Genomic DNA, 11,137 nt, shown 5'->3' on the forward strand with positions numbered 1-11,137 from the left:
TGTTAGCGTGTTCTTAAGCTTTGTATGTGTTAGCGTGTTCTTAAGCTTTGTATGTGTTAGCGTGTTCTTAAGCTTTGTATGTGTTAGCGTGTTCTCTTTAAAAAGTGTGGACAGTCTCTCTCTCTCTCCCTCTCTCTCATATGTTTAAAATAGCTATTAAAAACTAATAGAATATGCCATATATAGTAGTACATACTTTAATCCCAGCACTAGGAGGCACATGCAGGTAGATCTCTATGAGTATAAAGCCAGCCTGGTTTTAGTGAGTTCCAGGTTATCCAGGTACACAGCGAGACCCTGAGACCCTGTCTCATTGCTGCCTGGTGCTATTTTTGCCAATTTATTAAAAAATAAATAAATAAATTCAGCAATTAAATTTGAAATAAAAATCATATAATGCTTTACCCCCAAATAGCTTATTAGATAATATAAACAGTTATGTGAGGTTGGGGATTTAGCTCAGTGGTAGAGCACTTGCCTAGCAAGCGCAAGGCCCTGGGTTTGGTCCTCAACTCTGGGGAAAAAAACAGTTACGTATATGAGTAATGATTAAAACTGGAGGATGGTTACTTGGTTATTTGTTTGAATGTTGTATTTTAAGTATATTTGAGTATTTTTCCATAATGAAAAATAAGATAGAGGGTTTCTGAACTAGCATACATATGGTAGCATACACATTTAATCCCAGCACTCAGGAGGCAGAGGTAGATGGGTCTAAATGAATTTGAGGCCAGCCTCGTCTACATAATGAGTTTCAGAATAGCCAGTGCCATGTAGAAAGATTCTACCTATAAAGAAACAAATAGTTGGGCAGTGGTGGCACATGCCTTTAATCCCAGATAAGTGAGTAGGGCAAGGTGGTGCATGCCTTTAATAACAGCCCTCAGAAGGCTGAGGCAGAAGAGTTGAAGCAAGTGTTTCATGGTGACTTCAAGAGCAGCACAGCTACAAAGTGAGACCCTTACAAACAAAACCACGAGGTAATCGAGCTCAGGTGATGCTTTGGGCATTGTTTCTGAGCTTCACATCTTCTCTGTGAGGATGTGTATTATGATAAAAATGGGCCTCTCTCTCTTTTTTTTTTTTTTTTTACAATTCCTCCAAAAGCTCTTGGTAAGAAAGTACTATATTTGCCGTTTACAGCATTATAAAAAATTAGTTTTTTTTTAAATACTAATTAGTATAGAAAAATTAGTTTATTTCTTCATTTATAGAGAAACCAAATCTTAGAAGGTGACTTACCAGACATGTACTGTTTAATTGAACTGTCTTTTACATTCTAAAAATCTTAACAAATTAACCACTCTGCCTTTTGGATGAGTTCACTACCCCTGTTCTTCCCTGCCACCTCTTGGGGGGGGGGGGGGAACCTACATTTTTGCAGAAAAAATATATTCCAGCAGTCATTTTAGAATCAAAGTTAAGCTGGGCAGTCGTGGCGCACGCCTTTGATCCCAGCACTCGGGAGGCAGAGGCAGGCAGATTTCTGAGTCCAAGGCTAGCCTGGTCTACAGAGTGAGTTCCAGGACAGCCAGGATGACACACAGAGAAACCCTGTCTCGAAAAACCAACCAAAAAAAAAAAAAAATAGAATCAAAGTTACATTTGTTAGTAGGCAAAGGTGAAGTGTAGTAAAGACCCGGCAACTATGAAATCAGTGGGCCAAGAAAGTTTGAATGCCACTTGGAAGAACTGTCCTTATCATTTTTTTTCTTTTGCTTACATTTTTAAAAAAATATTTTTCCCCTTTTTAGTCATAGTGAGTTGTATATATTTCATTGTTTAGGATAATTTGTTACGTTTTGTGTGGCACTGGAAATCCAACCCACAAACTCATCGCCACTGAGCTACACCTTCAGTGAATGTCTTAGGTACAAGTATATATTGTAAAATAATCTACCATAGGCTATAGTAAACATCCGTATGTCTGTTACGAAAAAGATGAGAAAAACGTGGAAGTAAACAAGTTTGACAGAGAATGTGAAGGTTTTCCTTAGGCTGGACTTTGCTGGTCTGGGTCTACAGAAATTTATCTACTGTCTCCAGAATTCTGCCTTCCAGCAGGGCTGTGGCTAGGATTCCAAGCTTGGTTCTTTGATTTCCTAAATGCTCACAGGTACCTTCCATACAATTTGTTGTAGCCCTCTATCCTCTAGAGGCCAGTGGTGGGAGAGAAGAGGGTTAGATAATGGTCTTTGTGTGGGTTTTACTGCAGTGTTTGTTGGTCTTTACGCTGTCTCACCCAGAGTAGAAACATATATCTCCGGATAATTCAGAGTTTAGTGTCACTCTGAATTTTATATTGGAATTGTTGTAGTAAAAACTTCCAAAAGATGCTGTCTTGAATAGGCAGAATAGACTCTGCTTTCATAGATCTCTAGGTCTTGAATTTATTTGGATTTAAAACATTTATTAACTTTAGGAATTGGAAATGTAGCTTAGTAGAAGCTCTCATTCAGTCTTTAGCACCCTAAAAAGATTGATTTTCGAGAAGTCTCCTTTGGACAGCATGAAAAGAAACCTCTCTTCTTTTTTGGCGGGGGTTGGGGGGGTTCGAGACAGGGTTTCTCTGTGTAGCCCTGGCTGTCCTGGAACTCACTTTGTAGACCAGGCTAGCCTCGAACTCAGAAATCCGCCTGCCTCTGCCTCCCGAGTGCTGGGATTAAAGGCGTGAGCCACGCCTGGCTCAACCCCTGCTCTTTTTAACTGTGCGGTTTAAAGCTATCATAAAAAGGATTTTGTTTCTTTTGTGTCACTTCATGTTTTAAAAAAATTACTTTGGGCTGAATGTATAGCTCCGTGGTAGAACACTTCCACACTTGAGACCCTGGGTGTGACCCTAGTTATCACCATCACTAAAGAATATACCAGCGACAAAACTTGTGAATGACACTTGGAGTAGACACAACCCTGGGAGAGGAGGTAGTGTGTGTGTGTGTGTGTGTGTGGGGGGTGATCAAAGTGAAACTAGAGAGAATATTTACCTCTCTACATATTGAGAAATAATAAATTTTAACGCCACATGAAGATATTACCTACCACCTATGTAAGTTCGAGTGAGAGCCTTTCATTTACTTGTATATATTTCTAACCTGATAGTTGAGTCTTGAGTATTGGGTATAAGAGTGGGTGTCGGTGTGGGTGCGCATGTGTATATTTTATAGAAAATGTTTGTTTGTTTGTTTATTGTGAGGCAAGGTCTTTCTCCTTAACCCTGATTGTTCTGATCATCGCTATTCACAGTTTCACCCCCCTTTGCTCCTGTTCCTCACTGCTGAGTGCTCAGTTTTTAATAAGACCCTTTATTTGCCTTTTTGTATACAGCTTAGATTTATATATTTAATTTTCTGAGTGTTTTATTTCTGTTTTCTCCTAGGTATTTACCACCAGAGTGTTTTGTGGTTGGGAAAGAGCCACCAAAGATCTCAAATAAAGTCGATGTCTGGTCAGTGGGTGTGATCTTCTACCAGTGTCTTTATGGGAGGAAGGTGAGGAAGAAGGCAGTGGAGCAGCCTGGGGCCATACCCACCACCTCACTGGGATTCTTCTTTGCAGTTAATCATTGGAATCCTGAAAGTAGTGGTTTAAAGAAAATACAGACTTCTCAGTAAACGCTTTGTGTGTCCCTACAAATTCCAGGCTGAAGCACACCTGCTGAATTCTCCCAAGCCATCAGAGACATGCATGTTGCAATCTCAAATATAAGACATGTTTTAATTCTGATGTGAATTCATGTAAAATAGGGTGTTGTGGTTTTTTTAAGATTTTGCTTTGTAGCTGTGGTTGGCCTGTACTATATACATAGCAGAGGCTGACCTCAGACTCTAGGTGATCCCTGTGTCTCACCCTCTTGAGTGCTGGTATGATATCAGTCTGTCCTGAAATCCTTTAGTGGCATGAACAATCTGCCAAAACATATTTCCCAAGCTTTCCAATAGGGTCTGAACCTTAACCCCTAGATCTTATTTGTAACCACCTCACTAGATAAAAGCTGCTGTTAATAAAAAACATACTGTGTGCTTGTGTGTGCTCGTGAAGCCTAGAAGTTGACCTCAGGTTTGTCATTAATTCTCCATCTATTTTTTGAGTAAGGTCTTTCATTGAACATGTCTGAGCTAGCCTGGCTAGCTAGCAAGTCCCCACAATCTCCCTATGTTGGGACTACAGGCACATACATATGCTGCATCTGGCTTTTTTATGTGGGTGCTGGGGATCAAAATCAGGTCCTCATTTTTGTATAGCAAGTAAGCACCTCATCCCCTGAGCTGTCCCCCGTACCCCTCATACTGTGTTATTTGTTAGTTTGTTCTGTTGAGACTAGTTCGCACTATGTAGCCCTGGCTGGTTTGGAGCTGTCTATGTTTAGATCAGGCCGGCCTTAAACTTACAGAGATTGTCCTACCTCTGCCTCATGAGCACTGGGATTATTAAAGGAGTGAATCACCATACCTGGCAAAGATTTATTATTTATTTATGTGTATGTATCTCTGAGTACATGAGTGTGTGTGCCCACGGAAGCTGGAAGAGGGTCTCAGATACCGTCCTTGTTTGCTTCCTGTTGCTGTGATGAGCACCAGACAAAAGCAAAAGCCTGTCTCAGGAGGTGGTAATAGCTCATGTATCAGGATCATTGAGAGAAACCAAGGCAGAAACCATGGAGGGATGCTGCTTATTTATTTGGTCTTTGTGGCTTGTTCAGCTTGCTTGCTTATGTCAGCCAGGACCACCTACTCAGAGTGACACTACTCACAGTGGGCTTGGCCTTCCCACACAGATCCTGAGTCAGGGAAACCCCCTTGTCTTGCCTATAGGCATTTGATGGATACAATCAAATAAGGTTCCCAGATGACTCTAGCTTGTGTTAAGGTGACAAAACTAACCAGCACAGATACCTTAGTGCTAGAATTACAAGAGGTCGGGGGATGATTGACTTGGGTGTTGGGAACTGAACTGGGGTCCTCTACAAAAGAGGCAAATGATCTTAGCTGCTGAGCCATCTCTCCAGCTGCCCCTCCCCTCCTTTCTTATGCTGAGAATGAGAAGGCGGTGTCAGAAAGTATCCCTTGGCCAGCTGTGGTAGTGCACACCTACAATACCAGTATTTTGGGGTCTGAGATTAGAGGATCCAAAGAATTCATGGGAAACCTTTAGTCCCAGCACTTATGAGGCAGAGGCAGGCAGATCTCTTGAGTTCAAGGCCAATCTGGTTTAAACGGGAGTTCAGGACTGCCAGGGCTCTAAGAAAATCATCTCAAGAAAACAAAACAAAACCCAGAAAAACCATCTCAGAAAAGCAAGGGCTAGAGATGTAGTTCAGTGGTGCAGTATGTAACTAACATCTACAAAGCCCCGGGTTCCGTTCCCACGCCCACACAAACAGTAATTCTTTTCTGCTTCTAGTAAAGGTCTTATATCATTAGAACAAACAATAATGTGTTTTCCCTTCTGAGCATATCTTTTATACACCCACACGAGTATAGTATATACACATATTAGGGTCCTGTTGTGTATTCATGTTCCTTCTGCCTTTAGTGTTTAGGCAGAAAGCAAATGGGAGATTTGTAGGTCCTGTGAACTCTTCATATTTTTATTAGATTCCCAGTGCAAAGTCTTTAATGTGGATGATGCCTTCCTCTTTAGCCTCTTGTTCTTGCACCAGCCTTTATAAGACAGGAAAGCTATGCAGAGCTAGTAGAGCTTAGTTATTTTGTGTACTGTTTGCTAATGTTGAGTTGTTACTAAAACGAGTGATAGAGGTTCTGTAGAATTATTCCAGATCTGTTAGGAACACTGAGCTTTAGCCTGTTTTTTAAACTTTTTGTTTTTGTTTTAAGAAAACTGCAGCTTGAGGCACAGTTAAACCCCTCGGTGTCCCCGGTCTTTGTTGTTATTTGCCAGGTTTTGGTTTTTGAGAGGTGGGATCTTTGTTACACAGTCCAAACTGGCCTAGGACTCACTGTGTAGCCCTCACTGGCTTCGAAATCACAGTGACTCTCTTGTGTCAGCCCCCTAAGTGCTGAGGTTGCAGTTGTGAGTCCCCATTCCCATCCTTCATACTGGGGGCCAGTAAAACATTTTCTCTTCTAACCTTTTTTTTTTTTTTTTTTAAGATTTATTTTATGTTTTTAAGTGTTTGGTTGTTTTTTTTTTTTTTCCCCTGCATGTACATATGTGTACCACATGAGAGCCTGGTCCCTACTGAGCTCAGAAATTGTGCACTGGGTCCCCTGAAGCTGGAGTTACAGATGGATGTGAACCACCATGTAGTTTCTGAGAGTTGAACTCAGGTCCTCTGCAAGGACAATCAGTATTCTCCATTTCTGAGCCATCTCTGCAGCCCCAGCCACACACATGATTTATTTAGCTTTCCACCCTATTTTGTGTACATATTAGGTGGCACATAAATATGTATAGTCACCAAAGGAGTGAGTCAGGATTCAAGAGACAGCGGGCTTCTTTCTGACTCTTTCTTGGCTATGAGTAAAGCTGGAGATAGGAGAGATGGTTTCTACTTCTCTGTTCTGCCTTGAGTGGCCTTTACACTCTGGGCCCTCCCTGTTAAGTGTCACAGGTGAGAGGTAAAGGAGACTTCTGTGGTACTGAATTGTGTGACCAGAGGCCAACCTTAGTTTATTCTGTTTTTATATGACAGCCTTTTGGCCACAACCAGTCCCAGCAAGATATTCTACAAGAGAATACTATTCTTAAGGCTACTGAAGTACAGTTCCCGCCAAAGCCAGTAGTAACACCTGAAGCAAAGGTAAGTTTGATTCATTGACCTGCAGAAATGACTGTTTTCTTTGAGTGGTAGTAACTGGATTAATATGAAATTGAGCCATTATTAAGCAGCAGGGTGGGACAAATTAGTGTTCTTAAGAACAGTGGGTAGAAGAATATTGCTTATGGTCTGTGTACCTCACCCCCAAGTTCAGTAAAAGAAATTTGACAAGCAGATTTAATTTACAAAGGCTCTGTGATATATGACAGGGAAGGCTACATACACTCCAAAGGAATTATACCTGGCAGTGTGTGTAATAGGAAGGGTACCCAGTTTGATGCCTGCAAGAGAGGGTGGTCTGTCTGGGGAGCTAAGACTACATAGGAGAAATGATGCAGGAATGCTCAGGTGGAAAGGCAAAGCCCCCTCTCCATTTCTGATGGCTTGGTTGGGGTAGGTCTCAATGATGAAATGCTCTCTGATCAGTATCTTGAGTAATGTGAATGTATAAGTTAGAGCCATGTGTAGATTTGAGGGAAGGATGTTCTACAGAGAAGGGCAGGTTGTAGTTCTGCAGAGAGGTGCAGAGCCACTGTGAAGTGAATTGTGGGGAGCAGGCAAATGGTGGGGTCATGCCAACTGTGTGGTCGGTCCATTTGCTGTTTTAAGAGCCTACACCAGCAGCTATCTGAAGATACATTTATTCAGTCATTTTATAGTCTATGAGAACCTTTTATGTATTTCACTAGGAAAGGCTCATTTTCTTTTCTTTTTCTTTGTCTTTTATGTATTTATTTTTTCACACTCCAGATTTTATTCCCCACCCTCAAACTGTCCCACATCCTATACCTCTCCCCCACCCCCGAAAAGGCTCATTTTCAAAGCCTAGAGTTCCATGTTCATTTCAATAAATATGTGTCTTAACTTCCAAATACATTAAGCAAGCAAGTACCTGTGTCTTCAATTCTGAAAAGCCTGAATTGCCTTTCTATCTTTATATTTTGGCAAACATTTGAAAAAAAATAGAAAGTCAATCACTTGTTGCATGTTTTAGGTTTTCCAGAAACCCTATTTTATTTTATTTTATTTTATTTTTTTATTCATGCTGAAGCCTGAACTCTAGGCCACGTGCTTGCTAGCATGCACTCTCCCTCTAGCTCCAACCTTAGCCAAGTTTAACTTTTCAGTTAGTTTTAGGATCATAACAAAATAGAGCATGAAGAACATAGTCTCTCATGATAGGATATGTTGTCACCAAGGAGCCTGCCATTATCATCAGCTCACTGTGAAGTGTAGATTCTATATGAGTGTAATGTTTTACACTGAAAAACTGACCCCTTGGGATTGAGGGTAGAGTGCTTGCCTAGCATGCAGAAAGCCCCGTCTTCCATCGCCAGCACTGCACTAACCAAAAGTGGTTGGGTGCACATGTGTCATCCCTGCATTCCAGAGGTGGAGGTAGAATGATCAGAGTTCAGGGTCATCTTTGGCTAATACTGAATTTGAGACCAGCCTAGGAAACATGAGAGTTTGTTTGAAGCGGGGGGAGGGGGGGGGTTGGGGGGGGATAGTTGATTAAATAAATTGCATTACAAAATTCAAGTATGTTGAACTCTCTGGTCAAAAAAATCCAGGGAAACGGAAAACACTTAAAAGTCTCTATGGTAAGAGTTTCTTAAATAAGACTGCACTGCCTTTTGCAGTGTGTAGGAAGGGAATGCCCATGTTGATAGTTGAAGTTAAGTCATGTCTGAAATACTCAGCAAACCCCCCAGTGCTGGTGCTGGCCTTTGTCTTCTAAGGTCTGCATGGTGGATTTTGGGAAAGGCTATAAACCTGATTTTTGGAGGGAGTTCTAGCAGTGGTTTTGGTACCTCGGATACCTGTGTACCAGGATTATCTTTTCTATGCAACTTCCTTTTCAGGCATTTATCAGGCGATGTCTGGCCTATCGAAAGGAAGATCGCATTGATGTGCAGCAGCTGGCCTGTGACCCCTACTTGTTGCCTCACATCCGAAAGTCAGTCTCCACAAGTAGCCCTGCAGGAGCTGCTATTGCATCAACCTCTGGGGCATCCAATAACAGTTCTTCGAATTGAGACCAACTCCTAAGGCCACAAACTGTTCAGCACACACAGTGGACATATGGCATTCAGCAGTGGGTTTGGAACATAGTGAATCCGAATGGATCTCATGAAACCTGTACCAGGTGCTTTTATTTTCTTGCTTTTTTTTTCCCATCCATAGAGCATGACAGCATCGATTCTCACTGAGGAGAAGCCTTGGGCAGCTCTGGCCAGGCCTCATAGGAAAAGGTCCCGCCCAAGGTTCCAGCGTCAACGGTCACCATGGGTGGCTGCTCTGAGTGAGGAAAAAATTAAAAAGAAAAAACTGGTTCCATGTACTGTGAACTTGGAAACATGCAGACTCAGGGGGTTCCCTGACGGAGTGCTTCAGAGGAAGAATGTGGACTTGAAAATACAGACTGGGCTAGTCCAGTGTCTATATTTAAACTTGCTCTTTTCTTTTAATAAAATTTAGGTAACATCTCCTGAAAAGCTGGTAGCACAAGGCTCGGCTGGGGATGGTGTTTGACTTGGGAGGAACAAGTTGCTACTGCCATTAAAGGCACTAGAGTTAGTGTGCTAGCCCTGAATAATCTCAGTTTCTAAAAACATGCAGCTTCCTTCACCCCTTTTTTATTTTTGAAAGAATACATTTGGTCATAAAGTGAAACCCGTATTAGCGAGTACGTGGCAATGTTCATTCCGGTCAGATGCAGCTTTCTCCTCCATCTGGTCTCCTGCGTGAATGCTTCTCTCGCCTCAGTAGGGAGGAACAGTGGGAGTTCTGAGATGCCTGGGTTTTGCCATCGGACAAAGAATGAGGTTAGAAGACTGCAGTTTGGAGTCTCTCTAGGTTTTCAGATACTTCTTCACAATTTGAACACTTGACGGTTGTCCCTTTTAATTTATTTGAAGTGCTATTTTTTTAAATAAAGGTTCATCTGTCCATGCAGTCCTCCTGGATTCTCTGATTATATATAGTAACTATGGGAACTGCTTCCAGAGGTAGACAGAAGGCTCCAAGGGTGGCTAGCTCCTGCCCACAATCTTCTTGCTCATTTCTTGCTAACTATTAAACTTGATCAACACATGGGCTTTTCTAACTCTGTTAGATCTTTGAGGAGAACAAATCCTCTCTCAGGCATTTGAATTGTGGTGAATATGCTCTGGTGTGTGTGTCTGTGAGCATGGACCCTCTTCTTACTCACTTAGAGTTTGTTTTTCTTAAATCTCAAGGAATATAGGTATTTCAGCTTTTCTTTTTTCCCCCTATTTGGCTTATTTCTGAGATGTGTGATCTACTGGAGGTGGAGCTGAAATGGGAGCCGTGTGACCCCACTGTGCCCTGGAAACAGCAGATGACTCTGCAGGAGAGAGTTGGAGCCAGGGCCTGAACATGTGGTAGCCAGCTTGGAATGTTACTGACATGTGGTAAGAGAGCCAGCCAGAAATACTTAGAGCTGGAGAGATCAGAGCAGGGGCGGGAGTCAGGAAGGGCAGAGCTCTTAAGGCAATTCATGACTCTAGAGCTCTGTGCGTGTTAAAAGTGTTCCTAAGGACACCTTTTCTAAACCCCTGTGCATTTTGTAGTCCTGCCCCACACTCCTTGGTATCAAGTGATCTTAAAGAAAAGCAGAGCATTCCAAACCAAAGGAATTTGTAGGTAGGTTTTGTCGTATGGTGTTCTGAGGAGAGAAAACTTGAGGCTTTGGTGAAATGTGTATTTTGTGTGTACCTCTCCCCTGCTTAAATGCTAGGGCTGGAGCAGGACCTTCCGTATGCCAGGCAAGTGCAGCTCTAGCCTCAGCCTGCGCTCCCATCCTGCTCACTGCCTGTAGCTTCAGTGATGATAGGATGTGTCCATCCGCAGGCACGAGGAGAGGGTGAAGTAGAAGCCATGGTAAACTAGCGCAAAGGAACTCAATGTGTGAATGAGTGATCCTTGCAGTTTTTAAGTCTTGACTCAGTGTGGAGAAAGATGCTGTGGCTTCAGGCCCTCCTTCCCTCTCTTTTGGCCCATTTCCCATGTCCTTAGGAGTGTGTGGCAGACTTACTTTGTGTCTGCCTTTTCTCCCTTTATCCTAAAGAAGGCACCATCCATTCTCATGTGATTCAGTCTGAGTCTTGACTGGCCTGGCTTGAATCTGGTCACGGCATCTTTCCACTGCCTGGAGAAGCCCCAGAGAACATACACGGGCCTCTTTTCCTCTTTGAAGGAGCCAGTAAGATCACTGAGTGGGTTTCTCTGACGTCGGATGCGTTTCACTTTCTCCAAGGTGTAGTCCCTTATTGCCACAGTGTTGACTTACTCTGTCCAGTGCATCCAGCATCCTTTTAGCATTGAGGTGTGGCT

At 42.5% G+C, this 11,137-nt stretch overlaps 1 protein-coding gene across 6 annotated transcripts in view; it reads left to right on the forward strand.

The window, feature by feature from the left end:
- The window catches only part of Tlk2 (tousled like kinase 2), a 97,303-nt gene extending 87,567 nt beyond the window's left edge, over nt 1-9,736 (forward strand). For all 6 annotated transcript variants that reach the window (XM_021178491.2, XM_021178490.1, XM_021178494.1 and 3 more), the window contains 3 exons: nt 3,377-3,488; nt 6,653-6,760; nt 8,644-9,736. In XM_021178491.2, coding sequence (XP_021034150.1) covers nt 3,377-3,488; nt 6,653-6,760; nt 8,644-8,817 — 394 coding nt within the window. In that variant the 3' untranslated portion in view covers nt 8,818-9,736. The remainder of the gene's footprint in view (nt 1-3,376; nt 3,489-6,652; nt 6,761-8,643) is intronic.
- Nucleotides 9,737-11,137: the final 1,401 nt, after the last annotated feature.

The sequence above is a fragment of the Mus caroli genome, chromosome 11 (assembly GCF_900094665.2).
Source record: "Mus caroli chromosome 11, CAROLI_EIJ_v1.1, whole genome shotgun sequence".
Classification (NCBI taxonomy): Eukaryota; Metazoa; Chordata; class Mammalia; order Rodentia; family Muridae; genus Mus; species Mus caroli.